At 49.0% G+C, this 19,717-nt stretch overlaps 1 protein-coding gene across 9 annotated transcripts in view; it reads right to left on the bottom strand.

Moving 5' to 3' along the window:
• FBRSL1 (fibrosin like 1) overlaps positions 1-19,717 on the bottom strand; it is a 1,377,451-nt gene that overhangs the window by 98,012 nt on the left and 1,259,722 nt on the right. For all 9 annotated transcript variants that reach the window (XM_069619989.1, XM_069619995.1, XM_069619992.1 and 6 more), the window contains exon 6: positions 6,813-6,861. In XM_069619989.1, coding sequence (XP_069476090.1) covers positions 6,813-6,861 — 49 coding nt within the window. The remainder of the gene's footprint in view (positions 1-6,812; positions 6,862-19,717) is intronic.

Here is a 19,717-nt window from a genome sequence, read left to right as displayed (position 1 = left end):
TGACGAGAGGAAAAGACTAGGGAAGGGGAGTGTCCCCCTTGGCATAGTCGGCTCTAAAGCCCTGGCGACGAGAGGAAAAGACTAGGGAAGGGGAGTGTCCCCTTGGCATAGTGGGCTCTAAAGCCCCAACAACGAGAGGAAAAGACCAGGGATGGGGAGTGTTCCCTTGGCATAGTGGGCTCTAAATCCCAGACAATGATAGGACAAGACCAGGTAAGGGGAGTGTCCCCTTGGCATAGTGGGCTCTAAAGCCCCAACAACGAGAGGAAAAGACCAGGGATGGGGAGTGTTCCCTTGGCATAGTGGGCTCTAAAGCCTCAACAACGAGAGGAAAAGACCAAGGATGGGGAGTGTTCCCTTGGCATAGTGGGCTCTAAAGCCCCAACAACGAGAGGAAAAGACCAGGGATGGGGAGTGTTCCCTTGGCATAGGGGGCTCTAAATCCCAGACAATGATAGGAAAAGACCAGGTAAGGGGAGTGTCCCCTTGGCATAGTGGGCTCTAAAGCCCCAACAACGAGAGGAAAAGACCAGGGATGGGGAGTGTTCCCTTGGCATAGTCGGCTCTAAAGCCCTGGCGACGAGAGGAAAAGACTAGGGAAGGGGAGTGTCCCCTTGGCATAGTGGGCTCTAAAGCCCCAACAATGATAGGACAAGACCAGGGATGGGGAGAGTCCCCTTGGCATAGTCGGCTCTAAAGCCCTGGCGACGAGAGGAAAAGACTAGGGAAGGGGAGTGTCCCCTTGGCATAGTGGGCTCTAAAGCCCCAACAACGAGAGGAAAAGACCAGGGATGGGGAGTGTTCCCTTGGCATAGTGGGCTCTAAAGCCCTGGTGACGAGAGGAAAAGACTAGGGAAGGGGATGTCCCCTTGGCATAGTCGGCTCTAAAGCCCTGGCGACGAGAGGAAAATACTAGGGAAGGGGAGTGCCCCCTTGGCATAGGGGGCTCTAAATCCCAGACAATGATAGGAAAAGACCAAGTAAGGGGAGTGTTCCCTTGGCATAGTGGGCTCTAAAGCCCTGGTGACGAGAGGAAAAGACTAGGGAAGGGGAGTGTCCCCTTGGCATAGTCGGCTCTAAAGCCCTGGCGACGAGAGGAAAAGACTAGGGAAGGGGAGTGTCCCCTTGGCATAGTGGGCTCTAAAGCCCCAACAACGAGAGGAAAAGACCAGGGTTGGGGAGTGTTCCCTTGGCATAGTCGGCTCTAAAGCCCTGGCGACGAGAGGAAAAGCCCAGGGAAGTGGAGTTTCCCCTTGGCATAGTGGGCTCTAAAGCCCTGGCGACGAGAGGAAAAGCCCAGGAAAGGGAAGTGTCCCCCTGACAAACCACATCTATTTTGTGATCAGTGGATATAAGAGACATTACACGGCTGCAGGAAAACGGCCAATTACTGTTCATTTTCCCGGATGACAGATTTGTGGTATATTAAGTATGAGGGTCAGAGTAGGGTTTTGGATAAAGGACGGTGGTTATTTATTTTTGGACATCCTAACAAAGACTGGTCCACTAGTTTTTTTTGAGGCAGGGAAATAGCTCATAGAATTATCGACAGTGGGGCATCCCCCACCCTCTTTATGATTTAAATAAAGAAGCATTGTGAAGCACACCATTGTGTCAGACTGACATCTCACAACTTGCTAAATTAAGAAGACCCCTTCCAGTCAATGCCTGTGCTAGAATGTCAGAGACTCACCTGTTGGACGAGACCGTTCCGTAAGCCTGACGAGCCAGACTGTGTCCACTGGCCTGCATGCCATAGAAAAAGGAGTGCTGTGGTGCTCCAAGGTGTATGGATCTCACCCAACGAGACTCTGGCCCACGCCCAAAATTCCGTCCTTTTTGCATTCAGTATTTATTTCTCCGTATTTATTTCTCCGCTCAGACTGTATTGAGCCTTTTTATCACATGTCATGATCCAATCTAGATTTTCGCACAGAAGTTCCAAGGACACCTCATTCTGCTCCAATATACATTCACACTGTGGCTTAAATTCTACTAGTGGGCCTCTCCCACTCCCACATTCCATTTAATTCATTCATTAAGGTGTTATAGATCAGAGTTTTCTCTGCTCACCACCATCTTGCGAAATAATAAGACGATCGTCAACAGAGCAATGGCCTGGAGAGAAGTCAACCCCATCTCAAAGCGAATTAATGTTAAATGGTAGTCTTAACACTTTATCACCATATCCATGCCTCTCAATCTTAGAATAAATGTCTAGGCCATACATCAGAACAGGTATAGCTTCATGAGCGGCCTAACTGAGAAGGCACAATATTTTGTTTGCTATGTATTTCATTTGTGCCATTAATTGTCTGCCCTTTGACCGTAGTGCCCCTCTGTAGACATTGATTTATTTTGGTCTCGCCAATAAAAAGCCTAAACATTTGGTGCTTTGAAGGCAGGAACATGTTGACCGTTCATTACCCATCAAAATATATTAATTTGGTATCTTTCGCCTTTATAATTTAGAACGCAGGATTTCTTTGGGTTTACTGTTCGCCTATTTAATTTGGTATATTCTTCACATTTTATTATCAGCCTGTGTAGCTCCACCTGCGTTCTGTCCAAGAGTAACATAATAAAACAGAAGCATCTCTTATCTTTTCACTTGGGTGAGATTAAAGCAGCTCTTCCTAGGAATTCCCACAAATCGGCCAAATACAAATTGAAGAGGCGTGCAGCCAACACGCATCCCGGTCTCAGCCCAGAATAAGTGTCTATTGGAGTGGTTACGTAACCTTGGTTGTTCCATCTTACTAGAATTCTTTTATCTTTGTGCAGGTGCATAAAGAGGGTTTAGAATTTGTTTTGGGATGCCCAAGTCTGCAAGCTTTCTCCACAGCCTTGTTCTGTCAAGAGTCGAATGCTGAGCTCAAATCTACGCTAGCTACGAACAGCGGGTCCTCTCCGTCCTTCTATGCCCGATTGATTAGAGACTGAATAAGCAGACCACCGCACCGGTCCCTGTTTTGCACCTAAAACCCGTTTGAAATGTTGATAGTATGCCCTTATCTCTTGCCCACTCTTCTATTTCCCTCAGAAGGCACCTAGAGAAGATCTTGCTCTCAATTTCCATCTAGACCGATGGATTATTGGATCGCTTCGATCGCCTTTTTTGCATATGGGGACTATTGACACAGACCAAGCTGTAGAGATGGTTTAACTTTGTAAAAGATTGCGAAACAGGATGTGGCTTATCTTTGCCCACGCTGTCACTTCTTGTTTCAGAATGATGTTGCATAGGCCGTTTGGACCAGGTGCCCGAGAGTTGGACCAAGCCTTTAGAATGGTTTCTAAACACTCTACTGACATTTCTAGGCCCTGTTCTATGTTACATTGCTCATACTGTTTTAAAGGGACTCCACTGTATGTCCTGGAGAAATGATTCGCCCAAGTATCTCCTGGGATAGGATTTTGTATTGCTTGGCCATATTTCTCTTTATTGTGGTTTACGAGAGTCCCAAAGGTTTTCCTATTAGTCAGCCCTGTTTCAAGCATCACTTCACTGTCTCTCAGTCGTAGAAGGAACCTGTTACTTTTTAGGTAGTTTTTAAATGTCTGTCTAGCTTTTTGTATTTCTACATTTTTAGTTATGGCTTTGAGGCCCTTTACTTTGCATGTGTCTGCATACGATTCACGGCCCGTGTACTCCATAGCAGAGCCCTCAGCTGTGGACAGTTGCACCAGGGTTTCATACACTTGATGCCTGCTTTCTCTCCCCCCCTGTACTGTTGTGCCTTGAGCATACAGCCGAGTCCCCCGAAAAGTATGGCCCAGCTGTCAAAGTCTCTACCATATGCATGGACACTGGATGTAAAGTATAGCAGAGCCCGCAACTGTAGACAGTTGTATTGGGAATAAGTGTTTGGACCCCTAGTGCCTTTCCTCCTACAGCTCTGCACCCCATGAAATACAGCAGATGCCCATAAAACGTTTGGTTCAGCTGTCACATCGTTTCTACCATTTCAATACAACCCACACCTCTTCTCTGTCTTCCAACGTGTCCACACTAGACATCTCAGCCTTTCCTGAACACTTCCGTAAACTGGGAAAGCCATCTTACCTGCAGCGCTTCAATGCCACAACAAACAGAAATACAGTGCCAATTATTCAGAACTGAGATACACTGAGGAGAGCACTCCCTGCGCGAGAATATAAATACCAGTACAGGGTTAGCTTACACCGCGTAGAACTAAGACCACCAGCCAACAGTGTACAAGCCACACCAGCCCAGAGTATACCACGCCGCCCAGTGCCAAGGCCATACGAACCACCCAAATGAATTACAAAGAACTGCCAAAGACACAGATTTGCTGCCATCCGCCACAGCCGTTGGGCAAACAGCCGGTCCCTCCTAGAGGCACGCACACTTTGCGAAATGCACTTGGCTACAAAATTCGCGATAATCCTGGCGAGGGGGCTATATGCTTCTAAAAGCCGGCGTGGTGGCGGGAAAGACGTGATCTGCACAGATGGCTTCGTTTAATTTCCACAATGTGGGTGCCAAGCGCTGCCAGCTGAACAGAAGACAAGATGGAGTGTGTAGAAGAGCCTGGCAAAGAGACGTGGGTTGCCTGGAGTATAAGAGGACATATTCACGTTGCCAGTCTCCGCAGGTCCCCTAGTCGAGGATCTAAGCACCAACGCTGGCCCGCCACTCTGGACTCAAGCAGGGGGGCACCTTTTTGCACTGAACAGTGCCCTCTTTTCCAGTTTCCAACATTTCCAGCATTTCCGGGCTCTGCTTAGAATCCGCATAGGGACCGGCATCAGGCTCTACAGATTTCATACGCATCATCCAATGGAAGGATGTGTTGTAGAAACGCCCGAAGGGTGTGAAGAGGCGCCTTTCAACTAGAAGAGCAGGGTGAGCGGCTCCAAGTCTACCTGCCCTTCTCCCCCGAGCGCTGCGATGCAGCTTTAAGGCACTACACGCGCTATCCAAGCAACATAACACGTTGGTCTCCTTGCCCAGCTGATTCACCCTTATGACCTCGTGCACTTTAAAGCACCACTGGGCGCTGCTGGTGAAGTGCAAGAGGCGTTGCATGAAATAGGACGGGAGAGAGGAGTGGCGAGAGAGTGGGGAGCAGTACGGCGGGATAGAAGTACAGAGGGCTGCAAAACTAGGGCTGAAGTCGAGAAAACCACCCGAGAAACAAAAGCTGGGGCAAGAGAGACTGCCAAGAGATTCTGAGATAGATTGCATAAGAACAGACATGTAACGAGGGACCTCCATGGCTACAGAGAAAGCAGGCGGCTGGGGAGGGTTGGGCGGATCTGTGCGATGACTGCGACCCCCTAAAATGCAGACTCTTTTCACCCCATATATGTGGGGGGGAGAGACGCCTGCAGGCCCCTCTACATCTATTTTATACTATACCCATCCCCCCACATATATATGGGGTGTAAAGGTCATCGGAAAAATAAATAAATTCACTCAATATTTTAGATAGCACAGTAAAATGGTGGCAGAAATTGCAGGCCCAGGCGTCAAAAAAGTGGCTTGTGACTTTCTCCCAAAAAGTGAGATTGAGAGAGAGTGTGAGTGAATGAGTGAGTGAGTGCGTGAGTGTGAGTGTGTGTGTGTTTGTTTAGAGCACATTCACCAGACCTTTCCTGCAAGCAGGCTAGATCTGTGTCTTCTGCTAGTGCCGCCCTTTGGAACAGCCTCGCGGCCACCTTGAACCTAGAGGAAAAAACATCTTCAGTTTCCGGAAGCATCTCAAGACTTTCCTCTTTGCCTCTGCCCCCCCCTTCTCCCCTGTTGATCTGTTCCTTCTCATGGCCACCCTCTGTTCTTTCGGGCCCAGGTATCTGCTCACCCTGCGACCCTCCTGCACTACCTCCAGGCCACCCCCTGCACTAGGGTTCTGTATCTGTCCCCATACAGTCCCCCTCCCACGTTTCTTCTGCACTTATCAGATGTACCTTTCTGACTAACTTTCACCTGCCACTTGCTGGGTGCACTACCATGGTTTGTCGCCCGTATTTTTTATTCTATTTAATATTTATTTATGTTTTCTCTCCTCTGCCTCGCACTTTTCACCCGTTTTCCTTTTCCATGCACTTGCGCTTTCTTAAATGTGACTGGGCCTAGTAAGATCGCTGTTTTTCTGTTTTTCTCCCTTGTTCCGTCCCTTTTTGCCTGGTCGCGCTCCGAAACACTTGTGTACGAGCGCGATATAAATAAAATATAATTTCATTGCATATGAATAATGTCTCTCGCACCTATCAACACCATAACGGTCTCAAAGTGCCAAGAAGTGTTCACACAGAGGTGAAACGTGGCCCCTCTCCCTTATCCTCCACCAGAGTGGCAGCCACTTACGGCTTATGGTGGGTGAAACTGGGCCTAGGGGAGTGGGAACTGAGACTTCCCCCCCACAATATATAGAGAAATGAAGTGACTGTTGGCATAAATGTATCGTTTTCAGTGCTTTGACCAGAAGAAAATGTAATAAAAATAAAAGACTAATTATGAATGAAAAAAATAAACAAATAAGGAGCGAAAAACAGAGTACGGAGATGGGTGGACAGTAAACGAGCAGAAGAGACAAATGCACACATGAACAGACAGAGGCACCCGTTCCTTTCCGGAGCACGGGAGGTCGGTCGCCCCTCCTCCCCGGCCCCACAAGAGGCTTCAGCCCCCTTCGCCCCCTACCCACCTTCACGCCTTGGCTGTGAGCGGAGATGGGGCCCCTGGGGGGCCGTCACATCACATTAGTGCAGCTTTCACGGGCAGGGTGTAGTTGTTCGACAGTGAAGCGAGGGGTAACGAAAGAGGTCGCCCTGTGGGCACTTACCGTTCACGGCTGCCGGAGAGAAAAGCTTGTCTGCGCCGACATCGGAGCCCTGGAACCCAAAGAGAGAAAACGGGGGGGTTAGAGTCTAGAAAAACACTTCCATAACAAACATCAATCAACATGCTTTCATTTCAGGCTGCAGCGGTGCGCGGAGCCCCGAGGGGGCGCTGTGGGGCCATGCTAGGAACAAGGCGACCGCATGAAGGCAGGAATACACAGGGAACCAACGGCAGCAATGCCAACCCAAAGAGGTTCTCCTCTGTCACCAGCCCTGCCATCAGGCCCTCCTCACATTAACAGGGAGACGGGTGGAATGCTGGGCTCCGGCAGCTGCAGGGCCCTGGAGTAGGAGGGTCCGTCTTCACCGCTAACCCAAGCTCTGAAACGCGGGTTGAGATGCGGTGATGGACTAAACCTCCGTGGAAGGGAAGCTCCCCAGAGCAGCCCAGTGGTTATGATTAATTCAAATTACTCTATTAGCCACTCATTGCTGTCAGGGGTACTACACGCTCCAAGGCTCTGCTTGGTGGACTTTTCATTGGCAATACCAAGTAGACTGGCACAGGGGACTGTTTTTCATTAAGTTCACATCCTGCCACATGGGGGCCTCCCACTTCCCCCCCCTGCCCCTGAGCCATTCACCACTTCAGAGGTATGGCATATTCATCTCCACTCACCTCTAATGACCCCAACTTGACTCCACAGCGCGCCGTTGCTTCCTAGCCAAGTTCCGCTATATAAACCCCCATACAAGTACATACTATGAACCTTCATGGCAACCTTAGGTTCCCCGTCACTACAACCGATGGAAGGGCGATTTTTCTCTCCCCTGTGCCCTATTTTTAACAATTGGATACAGTTTCAGGGAGTACCCTTAAAAGAACCACCACACTCCCACCTTTTTAGGAGCATATGACGCACCTGCGACCACAGCCAGTTGACCGCCAACTTTTTCTAAGGCTAAGCAGCTATGTTTCCCCCTTGATGGTAAAGAGCGAACGCCGCCGGGTCTTCTCCGACAACTCCCGCGTCTGGCCATAACACCATAGCTATGGATAAGGAAAGACCATTCGGCTAATTTGCATACCCACAATACCAGCAGGTGAACTTCCGGGGATTTGCACTAGATGGCGCTGCAACACGTGTGGCTGGTTACCTGAAATCACTTATTCTACCCTCACACTCCCGGTAGAAGGGTTTATTCCATTGGGTTCATGAAACCCAACGCAATATTGATCTAGAAGATTCCAGTGGCGGCAAATGCCTCCTCAGAGCTGGCAACGCAGAATGCCTCAATGATAATCCTCAGAATGAAAGCCTAGAGCCTGGCTCCTCCTTCACACCTCGGTCCACACACCGTGCACGCCCCACCCTACCCGAGACTCGGCGATCCGCTCCCCACTGGCTTCCTCCCCCTGTTAGTTCCCTGCTCCTTTGTTCTCTACTTCCCTCGCTGTGTTCTTCCCCCCTATGATTGTAAAGCGGTCCCCTGCTTCCCTAAACTGGGTCCACATTCAATAAATACCCCAATAATGATGCGTAGTATTGCGGAACAGATCTGGTTTTTGCGGAATGAGTTCATACTGCGATGACTGAGGGACTAAGCAGGGCTTTTAGTGAATGCTTTGGTGAGGGCTTAGTTGATGGGTCCGTGCACTCCCCTTTTCTAGAGAGAGGGACACTTCCCAGAAGACCACCTCTTTGCCAGCAATCACAGAGCCATTTCACCCCACCTGGGTACCGCTCGCCTATATGTTAAGTGCCAAGCTTTACCTAGATTACACATCATGTGTAGAGGGCCATCCTTCAGTATAGACAAGAGTCTCACAGCACCACCCATGCCAGTCTCTTCATTCAAGGGCCCTCTCTATTACACCCCCCCCCCACCCCGAGAGGCAACCATCTTAATTGTTAATCTTCATCATACGACCTGGAAGCCTCGGACGGGGGCACAATACGCCAACTTGCAGGCAAGCCTCAGCACTTACTATTTCAATGGTGATTTGGTATAGTGTGCTATTATTCTAACATAACCAGACAGGGTGTACACATAGAAAGTGAAATGGCTTTGGATGGACAGGGCTCGGTGCAGCTTTGATGCTTTGCGCGCAACGCATTACACTCTGCCTCCCACCCCCTGGACAGCTGGGGCCCAGGTGTGATCACCTTCACCAAGGGGATCCCCAGGAATCCTATTGGCCAATCAAGTCGTGCCCAAGGTACCCCGATGGGCGGGAGTTGATGAAGCCTCGGACTCCCCCCCCCCCCCCCCGCTCTCCCCATCCCCCTGAACATGAACCCAGGATACCCCTGCCAAAATAAACACGGACGCTGTCGTCCTTGGGTTTCGGCTACAACCCATGGCAGCTTCAAGGCCCGTCTATGAAATCGCTGCAACTCATTCATGCAGCCGAGTAAGAGACAATGACTCAGGTATTGGGCTCTGCAGGGGGTATATGCCGAGGCATGAGAAACACTTGACACCTCCCCTTTTGGATGCCAACGGCCACATTTTTATTCATTACATGATCACACATCATAATTAAAAAATGCGACTTAAAAACCACACCCCACAATAAATAGAACACGCCCGTCCGCCCTTCAGGACGGTGCATGGTGGTCACGCCCTATCCCCTCCCCAACATGCCCTTCTGTGTGTGAGGGGGCAATCCCAGAAGGCAACCCTTCATTACCCAACTTGCCTCCCGACCCCGCCCCTACATGCTCTCCCCCACCGGGATTCTCCCGGCAGATGTCCATGAATTCCACAGGGGGCGTACTGCACCCTCCCCTTCCCATAATTCCAGCTCCGGAGTCCCCCAGAAGGGGATTCTAATGTCACTGTGGTACTCCCCCCCCCCCCCCCCCCCCCCACCTGCAACCCTCTCTCCCCCCTCCTGCCCTGCACCCCAGACTACGACATTCAGGGCGGGCGGGATGGAAAAGCACCGATACGGTCCCGGATGGCAGGAACACAACAGCACGAAATCCCCACAGTTCACGGCAGAGTACTGTGCACCTTTCTCGCTTCTTCTTCTTCTTGCTGATAGATTTTATCCATCGGCAGCGATTATGGGATAGCGGGTCTTGAGCCTCATTACTCCATCTTCTCGGGTGGAGTGTATAGTCATGGGTTAGGATTCCTCTTGGTCTGTGTGGTCTTGTCACAGTAGGGCTGGTTTCACAGTGTCTTCGCAGTGATGGGCCGGGGTAGCGGTCGGCAACCTTTGCACTCTTGCCCCCCTTTTATGGGGCATTTAGCGCCACTGCGCTCCCCCCGCCAGGTAGGAGCCTGCGAAACCTGCCAGCCCTCATGCTGTGAAACCAGTTCCACCTGGCGCCTCGTGGCCTATGTCAGCCGCCAGCCCCTCCCATTCCCCCAAGCTGTCCCCCCGGCCTGCCCAACCCGCATCCCTGCAAGAGTGGGTCATTTGCCTTTTGAAGACCCAACAGCTCTATGAAGCACGAGAACACCCAGTCCTGCAAAAGTCAATACAGCCAGGTTGGGCTCTTTGTGTACTGGCACAGCACGTGCAGTTTTAGGCCTAATAAGTAATATTTTATGGTGCTTATTAACTTCAGCAAAATGGAACACAGATTAATGCAAGTACAACGCCACTGTTTAGTAAACAGAAATTGGACGCCTCCCTTTCGAGAATGGTATGGAGGTGCCAGTGTGATTACCCTGACCAAGGTCTGATCCACTAGCGCCGTACCACGCTGGAATGGTTGTTTTGACGTGCACATGTCCTTAATTATTCGACTCTAGGCAGAAGTGGTATGGTCCGAGCACGAGAGGTTTGTCCAAAACTCTCCCCAATGGGCGGTTTTGTTAAGAGTTGCAGAAACACCCACACAGTCTGGCTTGGCACATCTCACCAGAGCAGTGGAGGAATAACCACTGGTAGGGACGGCACTGTGCTCTGGGCCAAGGGGGCGCTCTCATGGATACTTGGGAGGTGGTAGGTAAAGGGCGGTAAGTATGTCGGTAAGATAGCTCAGCAGGTTGAGCGCTCGCTGCTGCGATCTGAGCGTGATCTGCAGGTCGCAGGTTCGAATCCTGGCAAGGCCAACTCAGTCTTTCATCCTTCCGAGGTCGATAAAGGAGTACCAATTTCGGTCGCGTGATACTTTATGCAAATATTTGCTCTGTAAAGCGCTTTGGTGTAAGGCGCTATATAAATAATAACACATTATTTCCAATTGCTACTCAATAGGGCTGCAAGAGGCCTGACGGGACGGTCCATGCGACTTCCACGTGTCAACCTAATGCCTTCTGGATATTATGGTCTTGGAGCGCTTCAATTGCACGAATAGCAGGACATTGTCAAATGTTAACTCTTTGTTTAACGAAAATGCCAGGGGAGGCCTGGGGGAAATTGATTGCTGGCCAATCCTTTGGGTGCCGGCACCAGTGTTTTAGCAACTGAAGCAGTGAACACCCCATGGTTTGGCCCAAGTAAGGAGAACTTTGTGGAAAACGGGATAGGAGCGAACAAGCTAAAGGGCTGCAGTATAATATCCAATGCCAGACAGAGCCGAACATGGTGTCTGGTTTAAGCAAGTAAAATTAATTTACATCAAGATGGCTTCTTCTGGACTGGAGACACCGGCCCTTCCTGGGGCAGGCAGGGCACGCCCAGTGGGCCATGGTGCACAGGAATAGAATTAAGCCTCTGAAGCACTTTACACCTGCAGGCAGTATCATGATTTGCACTTTGTACAGCTTAGCCCAACACGGTCAAGTGTGACAGGCAATTTCGAGTGACAAACTGTCTTGGGAGACCTCATTCACAAGGCGGAGGAACAGTCTATTGCTGCACTCAGCATCCCATGACCTCTTCTGCCAGGAGAAAGCCAACCTTGGGCAAAGCGCTGGCAGGGAGTGACTCGGGCATGCCCTTGCTTTCACCCCAACACTTGGCCTGCCTTATGAAACCTGAGTCTTGCTTGTATCAGCAATGTCTACACACATGGGACAGCTGGAGCAGAGGGGGCTGTGTGGGGTGAAATATAGCCCCTGAATGCCAGAAATAAAGAGGCCAGAGTGATTTGGGAAGTCCCATTGAAGTATGAGGCCAGCACATAAATGATGTCAGACATGAGGCCTAAATCTCCAAAGAAAGAAAGTGGTTGTAAAACTCAAAAGTGCTGAGACATGTGCAATGCATTTCAACAAGGAAAAGAAAGACATGTGGCTGACAATGCTGTTTTACTAAATCTATGCAGAGCTGCACTTTTATTTAAAGAGCCAGACAGCAGTGTGTACATTATCTTGAATGAAATACCAGATTGTGCTCCAGTCATCTCAAGTGAAACCAAGTTCATTGCAACTATAAGAAATAAAAATGTCCTGCTCACTAGACTTTCAGAGTTTAACCAAGGGTTTCTCATATAACTGCCCTATACATATGGACAATCCAGAAGGGATACTCATGTTGTTTGCAACCGTGAGATTAAAGAAGTACATTACACATGGATATAAGGCCCAGGTGCCTTATAAAATGTTACATAACATGTATTGTGTGTGAGTTTAAAAGCCATTTCTTGCAGAATTTTACATTCAGCCGGTCATGTCTCCTAAAGATGAAACTTAACCACCAAGATTTTTCCTCTGCTGATCCTGGAGAGGGAGGTCTGGTTGTCGAACATCAATCAGGGCCATTGCTTAAAAATATAGAAAGAAATACACTGCCTAGATTTAAACCACGGTGGAAACAGATAAGGCCATGCCTATTCTTTCAGCAGAAGTGACCTTGAGGTCACAAGTCCCATAAAATGTCCATAAAAGTTGCAGCCAGGGCCATTGCAGGCCATGAAGGATGAGGTGAAGATAAACATGAGCCAGCCTCTGGCTGACCACATGCTCAAGGGAAAATGAAACGGAGTGTGAATAAAGAAAAGAAACTGGAATTTAGTTAATAGAAAAATACATATTATTGCATAAAAAGGGGCAGCATATATGACACAATGATCACGCCAGACGTTTATTAAATATGACAGTAACCCCCTTTGAACCATGCTAAACAATGTGTGGGTGTGATAAACATAACTAAAGTTAATAATGAAAATTTGCTTTGGGCCTTCCTTGATTCCGAGAGATTTGAAAGTTGGTTTGAGGGTAAATGATAAAATGAACATGGGAACTATGAAGTGGCATCTTTTTCACTGATCCGGCTCCTGAGTAAATGAAGAAAAACCGAATCTCTGCAAAGGAACTGTGTGCCGACTTCAGATTAGCATCATCTGATTTGCCTTAAAATGTAGTTCTTAAAAATATATCCATACATGGAAAGATTTGAAAAATTAGGGTACTTGCCATGTTGATAAGATTTTCAGAGTTTTGAACATGCCAAGCCCACATGTCAGTTTGGGACGACAAAGCTTTCTCCTTCCACAGCTTTCCTAACTCACACACCTCATCTTCTTGTCCTATTAGCACACAAGTGGGAGGTGGGTGGAGAGAACCAACCAATCCCTTCCCTGGAATCATGACAAGTTTGTGATGCCATTGGCTCTGTAAGTAAACCAATTTGCATTAGAACTGGGCTTTTTCCACTTATTCCGGGAGGTAACCTGCTGCTGAACTTCTGCGAGAAACATCCAAGCAGAGAGGCCCCAAATCTTGCATTGGAGACAGGAACCAAGAGACATAGAAGCTGACTGGACCCCTTGGAGGAGCCAGAGGGCACTGTCCTGGACTGACACCCTTGCTGTCCCCTGATGCTCATTACAAGGCCTCTCCTGTAAGTAAAACTATCCCCAAAGCCATAGATTGTGTAGGCATGTAGCAAAATATCCTATTTGTCTGTGTAGATCCTTATCATATTTAAAGTAAATCAATAAATTCCCCTATAGAAATCACAGGATTTTTGGTTGGCATTCAAAACTAGCAAGCTCTTTCCAGTGTGTTTTGAGCCGATATAGACAGAGATTTGCCATAAGAATTAATTCCAAAACCCTGTTTCCACGTGAGTGTGCAGAGTGCAAAATGAAATTGCCCCTTTGTTCCAATTGTGCTCTCACCAAAACCACAAAGCTCGGCAGTTCTTTTTAGGTGTGGCAAAACAAATGTTCCCATTGATTTTCTTTACCTCATATTGCATCTGTGATATGAAGTAAAAAAAAAACGATTTTGACCCTTGAATCCCTTTTTCCAAAGAGTGCATTTGATCAAATACCAAAACAATGTTGCCATTGTGTTCCCACTCTCTGCCACTGGCCTTCAATTCAGAGGGGTCAAGTGAAATTGATGTTTGGATGGTGGGAGTCGCTGGGAGAAAAGTATTGTAACCAAATCAGCAATCGCTGTGTGTTTTGAATTCTTCTTTTTCTGCACTGGTGAGGGATTTGAAAAGAAAGCTGCAGGAAATTGTGACTGCATATCTCAGTATTATCTCTGTGTTGGTGCCTTTGTAGAAGTCATTTTGTTAGCATTGGTGGCTGATGTTAGTCTGTTTGTAAAATTTGGTTTAAATAAATTAATAAATCTATAATCTTACAATACACCGGGCTGGTTCCTAGTCTATTGTGGCACTGGGTATTTGTTGGGGGTTGGGTGTGAGATGGGTTGGTGGTCTTAAGAAACTGAACCTTAAAAAGAACTAATAGTGCTTTATTGTGTGCCACATACATCGGGGGGAAAGTAACTCCCTGAGGTGAGTGTGACAGCGTAATAAACCGCGACAGTTGGGGCAAAAGAATATCACCCCAACCCCCAAGGGAACTGCTTGGCAGGGAGCAAGACCTGGCAGGTCGGGACACGGCAAGCACTCGCTCCTGTGGTCTCGGATATCCAAAGGGGGCAGCAGGTGATCGTGGGCTAAATGACTGACCTCTTCACGGAGTGCTGGAAATGGGGAAAAAATACTGGGGAACAATAATGTGGAGCGAGAGGGGCCGTGGGTGGAAGTTATGGGTGGAGGCGGGCAGGGTAGCAACACAGTATCTCTTCAAAGACCCCAAGTCTCTTCATTTGCATAAAAGCAAAGGGCATTATGGGAACAGAAGTATGCATACAATTTCAAATTTGAAATACGTTTGATATTTATTCAGCAAGAAACCACTTTGAGTGAGTAATCAGGAGTCAGACTCTGCTAGTTTCATTAGTCACACTAACAAAACAACGTCTGCACTTTGGACAGCTGCTAAACAGCATGCGAGACTTCGGCTCCTGGATCAGAACCCGAACCCTCTGATCAGAAGACTCACTGCACCCACTGCAAACCCTTTCGACAGCTACCCACGGCCCATCACGGCGAAGAGCCTGTGAAACCAGCCCTAGTGTGACAAGTCCACACAGACCAAGAGGAATCCTAACCCACGACTACACACTCAACCCGAGAGGATGGAGTAATGAGGCTCAAGCCTCGGTATCCAAAAATCACTCCTGATGGATAAAATCTGTGAGCAAGGAGGAGGAAACAGCGCAAGACTTCGGCTCTTTCTGTATACAGTGAGGCCAGATCTGGAAGTTTCTTAGGCTAGCCCTGGGCTGGGGGACGCAGCAGAGTTCCGGCAAGACACACTTTTGCAGAGCGCCGCTCTTTTTGTTCCGGCCCATTTCCGGCCACGCGCACATGAGGGTGGAGTTCAAGCTCGGAAAGAACACTTGGTTATATCGCGATGGCGGGCGCCTGCACAGCAGGGGGCTTTATAATTGAATGTTGAAGAGAAACCGCGCCTTTCCGATCATTCGTCAGATATTCATGGACCAGAAGCCCGGCACGTGCAGCGAAGGCCCTAAACTGAACCACTTGTAAAGGTATGGCTCAAATAAACAACCTTTTAACGAAAGTTAGAAAGGAGGTTCTACACTTTTGCTCGTACACTCTTCCAACAATCACCGAAGCAAGGACAGCTACTTTGAAATCGGTAACCCAAGATTAGAAAGGGTCTGCCCCCCCACCCCCCTGCCCCCCTTTTTATTTAACTGAGGAGACTCGGTAGCGATGATTTTGGAGCTTCTGGGATAAACTAACTGAAGCTCGTGCTGTGGAGAGGACAGCAGAGGGCCTCTCTGCCACTCACCTCGTTGGCAGCACGGGTGGTGGGGTCCACACAACTATGGAACCCAGGTCTTGGTGAGCCGTTCCCCAAGCCACGATCCTGCGCCACTCAGAGTCGTTCTCTGGTGCCCGCTCCCCAGTATTTACATGCGTTGGATCTGAAACCTACCGTGTTCTGCACACCTGTATGCCCTCAGGGGAGCTTGAAGCAGCAGGAAGGGAAGGCACTTTCCCAAGCTAGGCCTCACTGTGTAATCCCAGGCATATCACCATCTTGTAGACGTCAAGTCCCCTTAGCTGCCAAATCTGGTGGTCGACCCTATCGAACAGAGAATTATACTGCACAGGTGCCCACTCTGCAGCACTGCCACTTATTGGGAACCAGGAACCACAGGAGAGCATGGGGACCACTGTAAAAGTGGCCCCATATTACACCTTTTGAGCCAGCCCAAGCACTTTCTCACAAGAAAATGTGGAAATTAAATGTCTAACCATACAAAAGAGTGCAAGGGTGCAGAGGCCTACCAGGACATCCGCAGAGTGCCCTGTAGGCCAGTCCACCCCTGCGAGGGTGCAGAGGCCCACCGGGACATCCGCAGAGTGCCCTGTAGGCCAGTCCAGCCCTGCCAGGATGCAGAGGCCACGGGGACATCTGCAGAGTGTCCTGCAGAGTCCACCTCTGCCCGGGTGCAGAGGCCCACTGGAACATCTGCAGAGTGACCTGTAGGCCAGACCTCCCAACCCCCCCTGCCAGGGTGCAGAGGCCCACAGAGGCATCTGCAGAGTGCCCTGTGGGCCAGTCCACCCCTGCGAGGGTGCATGGGCCCACCGGGACATCCGTTGGCCAGTCCAGTCCTGGTGGGAACGTGGGGGTGGCCCCTGACCCGACACACAGGCCGGTCCTGCACAGCCGGGTGGTTAATGCGAACTGGGAGGAGGAAGGGGCAGGTGGCGGGCCATCGTGCCTTCGCTGAAATACCCTGTCAAGTCCCGGAACAGGTCTGGCATTTTCATTAGCACAGCTGCCCTGGTAGTCCGCAGATATCAATTCACACCTCGCGCCCGCTTTCCATCAAACCCAGTCAGCATCTCCTGCCGGCTGGCACCGGCGGGGAATGCCAAGCAGGACTTGGCAGGGCACGGCTCCCTCCCCCGCCGGGGAAGCCGGCCAGCAGGCATCATTTATCACTGCCTGGGCCTGCCAGGAGGGAACGCCGTGCCCACCACCGGCTCAACGCTGGAAGTGCGAGACGACGATGCCTTGTTAATCACTTCTGGGTACGATGCCGCCCACTGCTCCTCAGAGCCAGCTTCTCACCAGCTCTAAATGTGGGTGGCACCGTTTCCATTACGTCTTGGCATCTGAGCGCAGAAAGCCGACATTTCTACAAGCGCAACACAACGATCAGAACTGTCCCACATTCTGTAAACAGTCCTGCCAATCTGACCCCATTGGCATGTGGGACGAAGGCACTTCTGGATCTTCAGCCGACTGCACACTGTGCACATGTTCCTACCACAGGGGAAGGACTACAGCACCCAGAAAGCAACGGGCTGTCAAAGTGAGGACTGACCAAGAGGCACATTAAAGAACTGGGCCTGCAGACTCTGGATCGCAACGAAAAGCATAACGGGTGAAATTATTCCCTTTCTCGCCGGCTCTCATTTTTCCAATCCTAGTAGGATGAAAGGCTGAGTTCACCCTGCTCTATTTCTGCAGGAGAACCTGCAGCAAGCGTGAATTCACAGTTCTGTGAAGCATTTATCAGGAGACATTCATGTTTTTCACCAAAAGCCCAGTACTTGTGCACCACTTGGCACATCTGTTGACAAAAACCCACCAACAGGAGCCATACGTCAATCCAGTAAGGGGTTGATTCAACAAATGCATAGATACTGCATGTTATGGTATTGGGCATTTGGTATATAGCGCCTTTTACCATTGGTATGATTCCAAGGCACAGTGGGTTGAACACCCTCGAGGACCGCAGTCCAGGTCAGTGGAGAGAGTAATGTAGTAAAACGTGCTTGTGGGCTCCCGGTCTGTGTGCAGCCAGTGTGGATTAAGTGGTGTGTAGCTGCATACTAGTTAGTGCTAGGCGGTGTGCAGTGGTTGTGTGAGTGTGACAAAGCAACTTCCGGGCCAACAGTGGCCCAGGGATGACCATCGGTTTCTAAACCATCAATCAGCCCCACACCGCAGACAGTTACTGTAGCTAGAGAGTAAACACTGCGCTTATTACCCTATGCTAAGCGCATGAGAGCGCCAAGAGACCACGCAGGTGGCAACAGTGTGCGGTATAAGAACCTTTCACATAACATACGGTGTAGCACGCGCATATGCCAGCCTGAACTGAGCACAAGAAGGACATGTTGCAGGGCTGCCTGCATTTCACTGCGCTCACCACACAACGAAATAGTGCAGTGTCGCTGGAGTCACCAAAACAAAAGTCTAGTACAAATCATGCGGAAAGCAACTCATGGGTATCCGGCGTCACTCCGTGAGCAGGAGCCAATGCCAAGGAGCGAGGCGCTAAAATGAAACTGCCACATAATATGCAATCTAAAACATTACATAGCCGGCTTGATACATTCAATATGTTTGCGATATGTCACAATGCCCCTTTATACACTTTCCCCAAACACCCAGTTAATGCCACACAGCAGAGATCGAAATTCAGATTGGATAAGCAGGAGCCAAACGCTGCTCCAGGTTATCCAGCTTAGCCAGTGGCCAGAAGCTACCACTGGGGAACGAGGTGCTAAAAGACAGCGTTCTAATAAGGTTCAAATGCAGCAATGTCTACATTACTAATGCCTCTTAATGCTTGTAATGTGATATAGGTGTGTGCTAATGTTTATTTATAGATTATCCCAAATATACAGAGGGCGACTCAAATAGAAGTGTGTGTTCGGCACCAGGTGGCCTAGGGAACCAAAAGTATCTCGTGCAGTGGTGTCATTTAGGGGTCGCACTTGCGACCCATGAGGTCTCCCTTGCTACCCCATAAAAAATAAAAAGATATATATCATTTTGTTTTTAGTTTTTTTGTTTACACACATTGAAGCTCCTGGGGCTGTGGCCAATTCTATGTAAACCCAAATAAATAAATAAATAAAAGGGTTTCCACAAGTGTAACACTGAGCAGTAACCCTAAATAGGAACGAATAACAAATTATTTGTCTTTCTGGAATTCTATACAATAATTGCTAAACTCATTAAAAGTTTATTTAAAGCACACTTCAGGGGGCAAGTCACTGATGGCAAGTCTGTTCTTAAACACTCAAATTCACGATGCAGACAAAATCCTCCAAAAAGCATTTAGAGTAGAATAAGCATCCATTTCGGCCTATGTATTTGGCTTTTCACAAGTTGCAGTTATAGCACGTTTTTTTCTGCCGATACATATAGTGATCCATTCTTGTATGAAATGTATATCACGTTAAAGTGATAGTGCAACCATAGTTTTCATAGTGTACTTAGAAACAATGCTATGTGATCCCACTTCCTGTTTTGTCAATGGGTAAAGTGTCATGTTCCATTGCTTCCTGTGATCTCACTTTGGGGTGGCGTCAAGTGGCACCACTTCCTGTGATGTCATCAGAGATCAGGGGTCATGTGATGTCACTTCCACTACCCGGGTATTTTGGTGAAATGACGTCCCTGAGCTCCTGGCAGGCTAAAAGCAGGAGCTAAATAGCTCCCGTCAATTTCAAACCCTGCACAGAGGTGCTTGCAGGGCATCAGGGCTGTAGAGACAAATGCATCTCCTGGAAGCAGTTGGTGGGGGTCAAAATCACCAGACAGAGGATAAAAACCTTCAAGCACATGTGATCGTTGAAGTATAACAGCACGAGGCATTAAGCCAGCACTACTAAAGGTGAAGTGTCCAATAC

Source organism: Ambystoma mexicanum, chromosome 10 (genome assembly GCF_040938575.1).
Source record: "Ambystoma mexicanum isolate Mex_15411 chromosome 10, UKY_AmexF1_1, whole genome shotgun sequence".
NCBI classification, from domain to species: domain Eukaryota; kingdom Metazoa; phylum Chordata; class Amphibia; order Caudata; family Ambystomatidae; genus Ambystoma; species Ambystoma mexicanum.
Note: the sequence above shows the minus strand (reverse complement) of the source record. Positions and strands in the feature narration are given on the sequence as shown.